This window comes from Zingiber officinale, chromosome 4B (genome assembly GCF_018446385.1).
Source record: "Zingiber officinale cultivar Zhangliang chromosome 4B, Zo_v1.1, whole genome shotgun sequence".
NCBI classification, from domain to species: domain Eukaryota; kingdom Viridiplantae; phylum Streptophyta; class Magnoliopsida; order Zingiberales; family Zingiberaceae; genus Zingiber; species Zingiber officinale.
Window position 1 is genome coordinate 106,996,870 of NC_055993.1, and position 15,514 is coordinate 107,012,383.

General features: G+C 43.6%; 1 protein-coding gene across 1 annotated transcript; it reads right to left on the minus strand.

The window, feature by feature from the left end:
* Nucleotides 1-12,670: 12,670 nt before the first annotated feature.
* Nucleotides 12,671-14,875, minus strand: LOC121977805 (AP2-like ethylene-responsive transcription factor AIL1). The gene is made up of 8 exons (XM_042530227.1): nt 14,276-14,875; nt 14,106-14,188; nt 13,971-13,979; nt 13,803-13,891; nt 13,656-13,729; nt 13,511-13,561; nt 13,353-13,429; nt 12,671-13,191 (listed from the first exon to the last, which is right to left on the minus strand). The coding sequence occupies exons 1-8, from the start codon at nt 14,689-14,691 to the stop codon at nt 12,767-12,769; spliced, it is 1,224 nt and encodes a 407-aa protein (XP_042386161.1). The 5' UTR covers nt 14,692-14,875; the 3' UTR covers nt 12,671-12,766.
* Nucleotides 14,876-15,514: the final 639 nt, after the last annotated feature.

Sequence of the window (15,514 nt, forward strand, 5' to 3'; positions counted from 1 at the left end):
ACAATGACGGGGAGGAATCTCTGTCGGCTACCACGCTGCGTCACACTACCCATGAGCGGACCAACGGAGCCAAACAAAGTCCAATCGTCTGCCGGCTACCACGCTGCTACACTAAACCAGCGGAGCCTAACAGAGCAGAACTGTCTGCCGGCTACCACGCTGAGTCACCGGACCAGCGAAGCCTAATAGCAGAACTGCCACACACCTGTCTGATATACCACTAACCCATGAGTGGTGGTGTGTGCAGATCCATGTAACTAGCGATGTGCTCAATAATAATGGAGCTGACAATCGCACAGCATGCAATCATGCGAGATGATGTATGACACTAAGCATGGCAATATCCTGAACCAATCCATATATATAATGTGTACCCTAGAATAAGTTGACATAATCAATGGTATAGGTACACAGGTCAGATAAGGAATCAAAATCCTAGGTCCTGAACATAATAACAAAAATATGGTTGTGTCACTACCCTTAAAAGTATATATAATCAGGTAGGTACTAACATGAAGTGCATAACAATAAACAAAGAAGCATGTAACAGATCAGGTAGTGACCAACCGAAGCAGATAAGAAACACAATCATTGCTATTTGTTAAAAACATTACTATGCATATCAAATGACATAAAGTCAAAGTACCCGCCTCCAATAGGAAGGTCCAATACAGTCTAAATCTGACGTCGAGATACTCGTCTCGTGTCAAAGTCCTGTGATACATGGTATCCAGATTTAGCTAATTACATAAAAATAAATTAGCTAAATCAAATCCTCGAGAAGCTAACATAAATTCAGATCCAATTATAAACCCTAATTGGATCATCTAACTCCTCAATCGATTCTAACAAATCCATTCGAATTAGGACTTACAATAAGCATAATCAATCATAGCATCTTACCCAATTCACAGCCGAAAAGGTTGCTGCCGGAAGGATGTAATTGCTGCTGGAAACACCATAGCTCTTGCCGGACACCTCTTCATTGCCCGAATCCAAAAAGGAAACACCCAATCAACACAATACCAAGATGAGATACACAAATCGCCACTAGAAAGCGTACCCACTGACTTTACCTCTGCTTACAGCCACTGCTTATCCACAGCTAGGGATCGTAACTGCTAGAAATCCTCGGAAGAACACCACTACTCTTGTTGGAAACCTCCGCATTGCCTTGACAAAAGAGGATCAAGGAAGCAATCATAAAGTTTATTTACTACCACAATCCAGTAGCAACATTATCTATCCAAAACTTACCAAATGCTAATTACTTGGACTAAGTCAACCTCCTCCTTTAAAAACCCTCAACTGAAGCAAGATTAGCCTCAGTAGATCAAAAACCCCAATCTGCCATACAAACCAAAACTAAGTCAGTATTAATCCCTCCACAACAAAAATTGTAAATGAGATCCCTACCTCTATTCCAGATCAATGGGAGAAAGAACTTGGCATCTGGAAACTAGAGCACAGCGTGGAGGAGGCCGACGCTGTTCGGGTCGAGAGATGGCAGCGTCGACAGAGCACAGTGAAGGCCACGTGGAACAGATCTAGGGCAGAGGAGTTCGGCTGGCTACTCGGCGCTCGGGAGAGGGATCGGCGGCTGGGACCTAGGGCTCAATGAGAGATCGGCTGCGGGATCTCGGATGTCGGCGGATCGGGCGCAGGGGAGAGAGAGTTGGTCAGCTCTTGCTCATGTGCCGGCGACGTCGAGAAGATGAAGACTCGGTGCTGCACGAAGGAGAGGATCGGGATGGAGAGGAAGGGAAGAGGAATCAAAAGAGAGGGGATCGCGGAAGAAAAGGAGAAGAGGAGACGGCGGTTTCGGCGCAAAGGAGGTTAGGGCACGCGAGGAGAAGAGAAGGCACGGGGGAGAGGGAAACGGCGACGGGAAGAGAGGAAAAGAGAAAAAGAAAAATAAAAATAAAAATTTGACTTTTCCTCGCTAAAACGGGGTAGCCTAAACAGGCTTTCCCGTGACCCAATTTTATCCCCGTAAACTCGTCCATAAGGTCTCCGAAAAATTCCAAAAAAATTTCTAAAAATTTTGAAAAAAATCCCCTATGGTGATTCACCATTTTCGGTATTTTACATTCTCCCCCACTAATAAAAAATTTAGTCTCCAAATTTCATTATCTACCATCAGCAAATACTAACATCAGGTAAATAGTATAAATGCTGAACGGTAAATTAAATTACATACCTCTAGTGAAAAGATGGGGTATCGAGCTCAGATAGTATCCTCGAGCTCCCAGATAGCCTCCTCGTCTGAATGATGCTGCCATCCGACTTTAACCAGCTGGATAGTCTTGTTCCGCAACTGACGCTCTTTTCGGTCCAGAATCCCTACCGGAACCTTCTCGTACGTGACGTCAGGCTGAATAGGAACTAAAATATCTGTCAGCACATGTGTTGGGTCGGGTATGTATCTCCTCCGTATAGACACATGGAATACGTCATGAACACCTGCCAGGGACGGTGGTAGTGTCAGACGGTAAGCTACTGCTCCAATCCTCTCCAGGATCTAGAAAGGGCTAAAGTACCGCGGAGCTAGCTTACCTCTGAGGCCAAATCTCTTCACCTCTTTCGTGGGTGAGACTCGTAGAAAAACATGGTCACCGGTAGAGAACTCTAGGGGTCTGCATCTTCGATCTGCATAACTCTTCTGGCTGTCCTACGCCTCTGACATCCTCCGTCTAATAGTACGGACCAACTTTGCCTCATGCCAAGCTCTATGAGGTCCCAACAACTGGGCCTCCCCAACCTCATCCCAGAGGGTGGGTGTCCGACCAGGCATACCATACAACGTTTCAAACGGTGCCATCTAAATAGCCGAATGAAAGCTGTTGTTGTAAGCAAACTCTACCAATGGCAAATGGTCCTCCCAACTGCCTCCGAAATCCAATACACATGACCTCAGCAAGTTCTCTAGAGTCTGAATGATCCACTCTGACTGTCCATCTGTCTGCGGATGGAAAGCTGTACTGAAACGGAGCTGAGTGCCCAAGGCCTGCTGCAGACTCTGCCAGAAACGAGACGTAAACCGGTGGTCTCTATCCGAAATAATAGTCAAAGGGACACCATGTAATCTGATTATCTCCCGGCAATACAGATCTGCCAATTGATCCAGGGAATCAGTCTTCCGGATTACTAAAAAGTGTGCGGATTTGGTTAATCGTTCAACGATTAACCAAATCGCGTCATGGCCTCGTCGTATCCTCGGCAAACCCACCACAAAGTTCATAGTAATGTGTTCCCATTTCCACTCAAGAATAGGAATCCACTGAAGTAAATCGATAGGTCTCTGGTGCTCAGCCTTTACCTGCTGACAGACAAGACATCTAGCTATGAATTCCGCGATGTCTTTCTTCATACCATTCCACCAGTAGGAACGCCTCAAATCTCGATACATGCGGGTCCCACCTGGATGGATCGTAAATCGAGAGCGATGAGCCTCCTGAAGTAGCTCCTGTAAGACCGAGTGAGACTGAGGTACGCATAATCTGCCTCGGAAGTATATAATACCCTCCTCGTCTCGTGTGAACTCGGTCTGCTGCCCGGAATCTACCTGACTGCCAATAAACTGCAAATGTTTATCACTGGCCTGGGCCTCTCGGATCCTCGTCCTGATCGACGACTGAGCAACCATGGTAACCAAAATACCCTGCTCTGTTTGTCCCTGTTCCTGAAGACCCAACTCGAAAAAACCCTAAACCAAGTCTGTGATTGAAACTCGGTGGCAAACCAAAGTCCCTCTGGACTTCCTACCGAGTGCATCGGCAACCACATTAGCTTTCCCCGGGTGATAGCTAATGGTACAATCGTAATCCTTCAGGAACTCCATCCATCTCCTCTATCGGAGATTAAGCTCCTTCTGAGTAAAAATATATTTGAGACTCTTATGATCAGTGAGAATCTCAAATGTAATGTCGTATAAATGATGCCGCCAGATCTTCAGAGCAAAGATGATGGCAGCTAGCTCCAGATCATGTACTGGGTAGTTCTTCTCATGCTCCTTCAACTGTCGAGAAGCATAGGAGACTACCCTGCCGTGCTGCATCAGAACAGCGCCCAAACCCTGAAGAGACGCGTTAGTGTAGAGTATAAATCCATCCTCTCCAGAAGGTAAAACCAAAACTGGAGCCGACACTAATCTCCGCTTCAGCTCCTCAAAACTGGTCTCGCAGTCCTCGGACCACGTGAACTTCACGCCTTTCCTGGTAAAACATGTCAGTGGCATAGCAATACGCAAGAAACCCTCGACAAAACGTCGGTAATATCCGGTCAATCCCAAAAAACTGCGGATCTCCTGCACGGACTTTGGCTGCTCCCAGCTGGTGACATCCTCGATCTTCTGAGGGTCTACTGAAATACCTCTGCTAGAGACCACATGTCCCAGAAAACCGACTGAATGTAGCCAGAAGGCACACTTGCTGAACTTCGCATATAGCTGATGTCGTCGAAGAGTCTCCAAGACTATGCGAAGATATTGTGCATGTTCCTCCTCGGAACGCGAGTAGATCAATATGTCATCGATGAAAACGACAACGAACTGATCTAGATACTCCAAGAAGACGCGATTCATCAAATCCATAAACACCGCTGGAGCATTGGTAAGCCCAAATGGCATTACCAAAAACTCATAATGGTCGTATCTGATACGGAATGCTGTCTTCTGTATATCAGATTCTCTGACTCTCAGCTGATGATATCTGGACCGCAGATCAATCTTAGAATACACTGATGTACCTCTGAGCTGATCAAATAAATCATCAATCCGCGGTAAGGGGTACTTATTTCTGACGGTCACTGCATTCAGCTGTCTGTAGTCAATGCACAACCTCAGTGTACCATCCTTTTTTTTGACAAACAGTACCGGAGAACCCCATGGAGAAACATTAGGGCGAATAAATCCCCTGTCCAAAAGTTCCTGGAGTTGAACCTTCAGCTCGTTCAACTCTTTTGGTGTCATATGATAAGGAGCTTTCAATGTCGGCGCGGTTCCCGGAATCAACTCAATTGCAAACTCCACTTGCCTTCTAGGAGACAAACTTGGTAGTTCTTCTGGAAATACATCCGGATACTCTTGGACTGCTACCAGGAGTGACTAAGGGCATTGTAGGATACAAGATTACAACAGGACTAGCATATATGTACTGGATACACCAGGTGTTCTGGTGCCTAGCTTTCCAGATATAGAGACGGGTTTGAGACTTGCTTTAACAGGGGCAATCAGAGACTCAGTAATTGGTGAAGAACAAATTGCACAATATTTATTGGCAGTTTTAAACAGTAGAAGAACACCTTAATATTGGGATCACTTGGCTAATGAACGAATTCGATCAGCACCTGAGTCGGATAAAACCAAGCGGATGTTTTTCCTGATTCAACTGCAAGGAAGAGACGGCAATTGGATACCTCTGATGTGCTGTACATCAAGATGTTTTCTCTTCCAATCCTACGGCATTTCAGTTGATTTTTAGTGCAACTTTTATGACTATCTCTGAATCTCTTAAATATATTATGTCATTCTCCAAATCTTTAGTGTCAAGATTATTATTATTATATATATATTTTTAAGGCAGTGCCAACGCCAATTCAACTGATAGGGATATATGATCCTAGGGGATTTGTAATTTTTACCATGGTTACAAATTCTAAAGGGTAGGTTAGACGTAACATTTAAACCTTTTCTAGACCAGAATCATCTAATAATTTAGTAGTGTTGATGATTTAAATGAACAAGTAGTTGAACCATTGCAAACTATGAGTCAAAAACTTTGGAGTAACGACACACTCATGCATAGAACCTTATGACTAGAAGACATCACAGAAATCATGAATAACAGTGATAGGAAAATTTCAATACCTAGTTAAGAGTTTGGTTGAGTCAGTCGGCACAAGCGTTATGTAAGTTATGTACTAAAACTTAGGGCAACTAACATTAGCCCGAGTTTTACTTCCTCCAAGCATCTATATGCACCTCCTGTGTTGTCCTTAGAGCAGGTGAAGATTTGAACAATTCCTACTCTCTATCATTCTAGAAAAACTACTATCCGAAACCTAAGATCAAGCGTGCGGTAAAGCCCACTAAAAATATCTGTTAAATTATATCTCAGACATTACTACAAATATAAAAATTATCAAATTATCTTTATACCTATTTGTCATCTGGAGATGTTTCGTCGTTGTCCAGTCCTCATTTTACCTCGGAATTCCGTACAAGAAAACCAACGGAAATCCATACAAATCCGAAAAATAAGTACCCAAGTTTACTCGCAAACTTGGGCAAACCCAAAAATCCAGAATACCAAAAGCAGGTATTCGTAACCCGCTCTGATACCAATAAATTGGTATCAGATAAATCTCGAAATCGGTAACACGACATACAAACAAGTATCGCCAACTTGGCTCTGATACCAAATAAATTGTCACCCCCGTGGACACTATTTTCATGTATCAAGTTGTTTACGGAGTCGCTTGGAGTATCCTGTCTGTCGGTTCCCACGTCACATCTGAAGACTCACCGGTTTCATTTATGTTTTTATTTGTTTTGTGTATTAAGAGTACTTAGCATTGTATATTCTGGTTTTGGCGCTGAAGTGTTGTTATGGAGTTTTTGTGTTGTTTGATGGTTGTGTAAGGCTACCCGGCTAGCAGTCTTGTATTTTTGTTAGTATTTGGTTTTCTATCAGTTTTCCGCTGTGTTTTGATTTTTAGTACAGCCGAGTGGGCTGCTACATATATAATTGAGTGGTTGTTTAGTTATTTTATTGTTATTATTCCGGTCGTGTTAGCCGAGGTATATGTGGCCCTGAGGGCATTGTAGATATGTCTCAGATTGTCACCCGTACAGATTGTCACCCGTACAGAGGAGATGCTGTCGAAATTTTTTCGGACAAGGCCTCCCCCAAGGCGTGACAATCATTGCATGAAAACTCCCATTCAAAATTAGTAATAAGTTAAAATATAAAGTATTTAGAATTAGAAGTCAAAATTAATATAAGATATTAGAGTGTAATGAATAATTATTTTCAAGCTTAATTTTTAGTTTAATCATAATAATATCTTTAAATTATGTATATTAATATATCTTTTTGATGCACTATTTTTTTATATAATTATTATTATATTTTAAATATTCTATCAAAACTATTTTTTATAATGAAAAAATATATAAAATTAAAAAAATGATAAAATTTATATAAATACGCAAAAATATGTATAAAAAAATTTAGAAATACAAATTATATAAAAATATGAAATATTATTTAAAAATAAATATTGAAAGTGGGGTGATAATTATGTAAAATGATAAATTTATTAAAGTTAAAAATACGATGGTAATAATATAAAATAATAAATTTATTAAGGACATTGATCCTGTACGAACGCTGAATCGATGGACGCTGGGCACGTGGCGCTCTCCCAACTGCTGACGTAGATCTTCGACCAGTTGCGTGGACCTCCGGCGAACCTGCAAGGAAGTCGGGCCGGGAGGGGGTTCCCGGCGACGACCCTCCGACGCTCAAGTCAGGCAAGTGGGCAACAAAGAGGTGGCTTCGAATACCTAAGAACGCATACCTCCGGCGAAGTATGAAGGCTCTTATATAGAGCTGTGGGGAGGCTTGGGCAAACCTACCGAGGCGTACACGTGTCCTGATACCATACCTTAGCATGGGCTTGTCAGAGGAACATGTCTGACACCATACTATACAGTCTGATCACCTCTTTGATGGGACAGCAGGTCCTTCCGTCGTACGATTCTATGTATGCCTCCTGGTCCGACTTCCTTGCAGGTTCGCCGGAGGTCCACGCGACCGGTCGAAGATCTACGTCAGCAGTTGGGAGAGCGTCACGTGCCCAGCGTCCATCGATTCAGCGTTCGGACAGGATCAAATTGGCGCCGTCTGTGGGAACGCACTTGCATCCGACCGGAAGCAATGGACAAAGCTGGACGACTGCACACCGTGATGCTCTCCCAGGAGGGGTCCGACGCTCTAATCGAGACAAGAGCAGGTAAACTCGTGGAGCAACAGAAACAGAAGGCACAAGCCGAGCGGATGGAACAACAAGTGACGTCCGCGTCGGCAGGCCGAGCGGAGGAACATGGAATTAGACTTGATTGATGAAGAGCGAGCAAAAGCGTCCGTTCGGCTGATGGCATACCGGTAAAGGATGAAGCAGAACTACAACCGGCGCGTGATCCCTAGAGCCTTCCAAGTCGGTGACCTAGTTTGGAAGAAAGTAAAGCCGGTCGGCGACGTGGGCAAGCTAGAAGCTCCTTGGGCGGGTCCCTTCAAAGTCATCGAAAAGCTTCGCTCGGGTGCTTATTATTTAGAAGAAGGACGGCAACTGGACCGACCATGGAGCGCAAATCATCTCCAGCCGTACCGAGCTGTGTGAGAGGTGCGCTGATGTAATTCACTTTGTGTATCTTTTGGTCGTCTATGTCCTTGTAATGCAGGAAGCAAAATGATAAAAAGAGGCATCTGCCAAGCTTCGCCAAACGGCAGTGTTAAAATTAGCCTTGAAGACCGTCGAGCTCCAACATTAAAAATCGAGAGTCAAGTCGGCGACTATAAACCCTCCGAGCGGAAGACCGTCGAGCTCCGACGTTAAAAATCGAGAGTCGAGCCGGCGACTATAAACCCTCCGAGCGGAAGACCGTCGAGCTCCGACGTTAAAAATCGAGAGTCGAGCCGGCGACTATAAACCCTCCGGCCGGAAGACCGTCGAGCTCCGACGTTAAAAATCGAGAGACGAACCGGCGTCTATAAACCCTCCGGCCGGAAGACCGTCGAGCTCCGACGTTAAAAATCGAGAGACGAACCGGCGTCTATAAATCCTCCGAGCGGAAGACCGTCGAGCTCCGACGTTAAAAATCGAGAGTCGAGCCGGCGACTATAAATCCTCCGAGCGGAAGACCGTCGAGCTCCGACGTTAAAAATCGAGAGTCGAGCCGGCGACTATAAATCCTCCGAGCAGAAGACCGTCGAGTTCCGACGTTAAAAATCGAGAGTCGAGCCGGCGACTATAAATCCTCCGAGCGGAAGACCGTCGAGCTCCGACGTTAAAAATCGAGAGTCGAGCCGGCGACTATAAACCCTCCGAGCGGAAGACCGTCGAGCTCCGACATTAAAAATCGAGAGTCGAGCCGGCGACTATAAACCCTCCGAGCGGAAGATCGTCGAGCTCCGACGTTAAAAATCGAGAGTCGAGCCAGCGACTATAAACCCTCCGAGCGGAAGACCGTCGAGCTCCGACGTTAAAAATCGAGAATCAAGTCACCAACTATAAACCCTCCGGTCGGACGAATGTAATAAAGAGGTTTCGCTGGTGAGTCGTTTATTCGATCGGCCAAGTACCCAAAAGTACTTCGTCAACGTCCAGCGAACAACCTCTTTTGTCGAGACATGATATATTAAGCCGAGTGGAAAAGCTACGCAAAATACTTCGTGAGAAATCCCTTGCAAAACGCAAGAGAGGTGGGATGAGAGGCGATTAACGAGGAGAAGCGGAGGATGGTTTCTTGGATGCGCCGCTCGGCACTACGGGTGTCCAATCAATCGGACTATGCGCCTCCTTCGACTAGACTTGAAGGGGAGGCATGTGATCCGGTGGTAAGGACGGGGGACCCTCATGGGCGGAGGGTCAAAGACACGTGGAGGTCAACCCCAAGTTCGCACCGAACGGAAGCATGTCGGGCCGAACGGAAGCGTGTCGGGCCGAACGGAAGCATGCCGGCCGAACGGAAGGATGCTGGGCCGAACGGAAGGATGTCGCGCTGAACGGAAGCATGCCGGGCCAAACAGAAGCATCCCGAGCCGAACGGAAGCATGCCGGGCCGAACGGAAGGATGCCGGGCCGAACGGAAGGGTGTCGGGCCGAACGGAAGCATGCCGGGCCGAACGGAAGGGTGCTGGGCCGAACGGAAGGGTGCTGGGCCGAACGGAAGGATGCCGGGCCGAACGGAAGCATGTCGGGCCGAACGGAAGCATGCCGCGCCGAACGGAAGCATGCCGGGCCGAACGGAAGCATGCCGGGCCGACCTGACATTCGGCCAGGAGCTTCCCGGGCCGGACAGAAGGCAACCCGACCATGGGCGGGTTTCCGACGCTCATAGTGAAAAGGGTCACCTGGCCGAGCGAATAGCCCGCTCGGCCGAAGCATAAAGCATCGTTGCTGTGGAACACTCTCAGCTGAGCACCCGGTCGGACCGATACTTACGCCCGGTCGGACCTATGCCTGCCGAGCGGATGAACGCTTGGCGTCAGGAAAAAGGAGACAAGGGCAAGGGGACATTAGAGAACATCATTTTCTGACAGCATGCATGTTCGACGACCAGGTCATACATAGAATCGTACGACGGAAGGACTTGCTGTCCCATCAAAGAGGTGATCAGACTGTATAGTATGGTGTCAGGCATGTTCCTCTGACAAACCCATGCTAAGGTATGGTACCAGGACACGTGTACGCCTCGGTAGGTGTGCCCAAGCCTCCCCACAGCTCTATATAAGAGCCTTCATACTTCACCGGAAGTATGCGTTCTTAGATATTCGAAGTCACCTCTTTGTTGCCCACTTGCCTGACTTGAGCATCGGAGGGTCGTCGCCAGGAACCCCCTCCCGGCCCGACTTCCTTGCAGGTTCGCCGGAGGTCCACGCGACCGGTCGAAGATCTACGTCAGCAGTTGGGAGAGTGTCACGTGCCCAGCGTCCATCGATTCAGCGTTCGGACAAGATCAGACATAAATATTAAGTTTTAATTTACAATCATAAATAAAAAAATAGAAATAAAAAATATCAAATTCTTACTTTCAAATTTTTTTATTAAACGTTCTAGAAGCTAGAGTAGAAGTTGACATTCACAAACATTCAAAAATATTTCTATATAGTTAGAATCTAAGAATCGCTTAATGGAAGCTCTACCAAACCATCGATTATAATTGATATAATAAATTATTTAATTTTAAAATATATGTATCTTAATTTTATTTAATATAATTCAAAAGTATGGAGAAAAATAATATTAAAGTTGTACTCTCATTAAATATAAATTAGAATAGGTTAAAAGCACTTCTTTCATTTTGAATAACTATTTTAATAAATTTCATACTTAAAAATATTTATTCTATTGTTATTGTATAAATAAAATAAAATTAAAACAAAACAAATTAATCTGTCAATTAAATAAATATATTATATTCAATATATAAGTAAACGTTATAATTATAGTATAAATTATAATAAATGAGAAAAAATTATTCAATTAAATTAATTGTAAGTTTCTGCCTTATTTGTTTTAACTAATATTTAACATAATTTAGAAATAATTGATAGATTCTAAAATATTTTATGGTCAGCAACATCAAACTTATAGTAATCTAATTACATTCTCAAATAACAAAAATCTTGTACATCGAAATTAAGAAGATAGAATTGCATAGCAAATTACTAATTACATTCTTCAATAACAAAAATCTTGTACATCGAAATTAAGAAGATAGAATTGCATAGCAAATTACTAATTACATTCTCAAATAACAAAAATCTTGTACATCGAAATTAAGAAGATAGAATTGCATAGCAAATCAATAGATGTGATCAATATTAAGAAGTTTATAATTTTCTTTAACTTCCCAGCACAACTAAATTTAAGAAGTTCAACTATTCCATCCTTGAATCTACTATTAAGATTTTTAACTTAAAAATCTATTATATCATTTGGTGCTCAATTGTGATTAAATTATTTTGTTAATAAAAATGACCTGTATTAAATTTATAACCAGTTTTCATGTGAGTATTTCAATGTCAAACTTGATATAAACTTCAGAACATACAATAATAAATCAACCAGTAAATAATATTAGTGTGATATATGAGTCGAAAATAGAACTAATTCAAATGAGTAAAATTCCCACTCAAGACAGCCCATAAATTGACATAGCTTGAATCGAGCTTCAAAACTCCCAAAATTATAACTAAATCGAGGAGGCAAATTTTTTAACAATTGACAATTTGAAAACCAATCGAGGAGGCAAAATTTTTAACAATTGACAATTTGAAAACCTCAAACGAAGGATATGAAATCGAGCTAAAAATTCTTGAAAAATGAAGCAAAATTGATTTGGCAAAAATCATCGACATAATGAAAAAAAAAAATCAAAGGTGAAATCACTGGCATGCGAACTCACAAACTAGAGTTTATTTTTTTACCATTTCTGGCTCAAATATATTCTGATTCAAATCATAAATTAATGCAATAGTACATGAGTTAGATTGGGTTAGAATCAAACACCTTTTTCTATAGTTTTTCAACGTCAATCAATTATAAATTTTAAGTGTATGAGATATAAGAATAAGAGGTGAAAGAGAGATGAATGGAATGTAATAATATAATCGTCTCCTCTCAATATAAACACATATATTTCATTCCCTCGATATAAAATTCCTAACTCCGTCATTGACGGAGGCGCCTGATGGCAAAGGTGTAACCACCCTTGGGTTTGACTATTTAATCAACCAACAATAAACAATTGTTTACCGTAGAATTCATTTTATAGGTTTTATAGGTAGTAATTATGATAACTATCTGCGTATTCATACATTACAATTATTATATCAAAGTTATAAAAAAGGCCACCCTAACCCAAGGTGGCTCCGCCCCTACTAAGTAACTCAAAATTTGACTGAAGCTTTGTGTAACTATCACCAAGAGACTAACACAGCTCACCTTAACAATCTGAATCCCGCTTGTGATTGATTCCTCAATCATTCCACAGGGCAAACACTGGAGGCTGATTGGAAGCCATCGTACCGGTAGGCTGCACGGTCGCCGCCACAGTCCACTTCGCCGCGGCCGCAGGGTAGAAGATTCCACTAGAGCAATCCCCATACATGTTATGCCAAGAGACAGAGTGTCTAAAACTCTCCACCTCGGCACCTGAAGAGTTAGGATAGTTGTTCGACACATCGTCGGTCTTTGAATTCAATGGCACATCAAATGCATCATCAGACGATGCCGGGGTTGTTTCTTTTGGTGATCTTTTGGCAAGCTCCCCGCTAAGTAGGTGTGAGCTTGAGCAAATGCGCTTCACGTCGTACCTAGTAATGTCGAAGTTTGTCACTGCATTCAGCCCTCGGAACTTGATGGCTGCAATGTCATAGGCTTCCGCAGCTTCCTCCTGTGTGCCTGCGCGACAGATCAAGAAATGGAACCATGAACATTCAAAACATAGCATCAGATTGAACATCTAAATAAAATTGAACTGAGAAGCGCAAAATTGCCGTTCTAAACTGATCGGCCAATTATCGTATCGGTCGACTGCGTTAGTGTGTGAGAAAGTAACTCACTGAAAGTGCCAAGGTACAAGTCCTTGTTGCCAGCCACTCTGCCAATTCTAGCTTGCCATCTCCCATGCTGGTGGTGCCTAAGAACATGGAGGAAAGAAGAGTAAGAGACAAAGTAAAGCAAAGAGTTGAAATGCTCATTCAATTTGGTATCGATCGACCTCGTCACCCCTCGGTACGCAGATGCCCCTCTAGAGAACCCACTGCTCTTCCTGAATGTAAAAGAAGACGAGAAAAAGACGCAATGAGTTCACCAATCTTGGGTTTCAGTATGTTTCCTAGTTCTTTAAACATTGCTGAACGAACCTACGCAAATTGGCTACAAACTCTTGTCTAGTCATGTTCTTCATCGCCTCCAGCTCCTTCTCATAGGTCCTTAGCTGCAATAAGTAGCATCATCCTATGAATTCAACCGTAAGAGTACGAAATTGAGGGGGTTACAATTTCACTCACAGGGAAATTTGTATGAGTTGTTGATCCCCAGTACTTGAGTGCAGCCAAATCATATGCCCTTGCCGCCTTTTCTTCTTTGTCGTAACCTCCTTCAATTCACAAACATTGATCGATCAGATAAAAGACTAAATCGACACCTGAACCGCTCAATTTAGGATCTTCCTTTACCTAAATAAACTGCCACCGGACAATAAGAGAATCAGGAAATCCAATTGCCATGGAAGAACAATGAACTAAAAGGTCAGAAATCTCAATTTATCGAAAGAATTCTACAGCTGATGATCCAGACTAGTAAAATTCTACCTTGCCTTCCTTTTCTTGTTTGGCCTTCCTTTCTACAGCTGTTGTCCCACAGGTGGGCTTCATATCGTCCGGTCCATCGATGCCTAAAACACACAAATTAATCTTTCGTGTTCATCTTTAATCGAGATTATGCTAGCAAACCAAATCTACTACATTTCAAAGTTACCCACCTTGTCACTCCCCTATACTGTGAGGTTCTTTGCCCGAAAGTCTCAACGGACTTGCGAGGAACCCGTTCGCGAATTGTCGATTTTCCATTCAGGAATTTGGGATCAGTGACAGGCTCAGAGGGGTAAGCTGAGGCTGGAACAATTTCATTGAAATCCATCTGCAAACCGCGGCTCATCGAAAGGGTTAGCGATTGGGACTCATTTTCCTTGGCCGGTGGCTTATTTTCCGGCATGGCATTGGCAGTGAAGCTTTGGTTAGCATCGGGTCCGAGGAATGCTGGCCAGAGGGCATTAGGATCACGGAAAGATTGATTAGGATGTCGATGGTGGTGGTCGAAAGATCCAGTATAGTGATAAGGGGCTTCGACATTGTCCTTGGTCAGGACTCCGTCACCGAGGGCGAAGGAAGGAGGCATGTTAACATTGATTCCAGGGCCGCCGGAACTGTGGGAACAATGCACATCATAAAAGTAGGGAATTGATTGGTGTTGCCGGCGGTGGCTCTCCTCGCCGGAGTTCTCAGAGTAACCACCCAAGAAATCCTCAAACTTCGGCCCTCGCGCAGCCAGGTTAAGCCCGGTGGAGTTGACCGCAATTGCATCGTATTTCCACTCTTCAATGTTTACAAGTAAGAAAGAAGAATTGAGCTTCAAAATATTTCATTGGGGAATTGAGAAAGCATTTGCAAAAGTTAATCAGATGACAAAATCATCAGGTGAAAAATTGTTTTTTTTTTTTTTGAAGAAAATTGCTTCGTGGATCAATATATCTCAAGAACTGCAATATAAATCCAAGGTCTAAAATCATGCAGCTCAACAAAAACTAACCTGAAGCTTGAGGCTGCCTCGAGGGTGCAGGCTCCATGAGGCAGACGGAGGCATCAGAGGTGAGAGGCATGAGAACAAGGGGATTGACGCCGCCGCCGCCGCTAACTCCTCTCTCTTCTCCACCTCCATCAAACTCTTCCTCCTGAACGCAGGAAGACAAGGAGAAGCCCAGCCAGCTGCTCATCTCCATCAAGCCCAAGAAAATTATGACCCAGCTGCAAATTCTATCTATCTATCTATCTATCTATCTATCTGCGCATCTACTGTGACTCTACGTATGAAACCAAACCGGTGCTCAAATTCCAAAGCTCTTATTAACTTTTTTCCTGCCTGCTTTCAGAAACCAAGGCCGAGACGGTTGTGATCAGATAAAAGAGGAGCAGTGGCAGCAGCAGGGTAGTTTACAAATTAG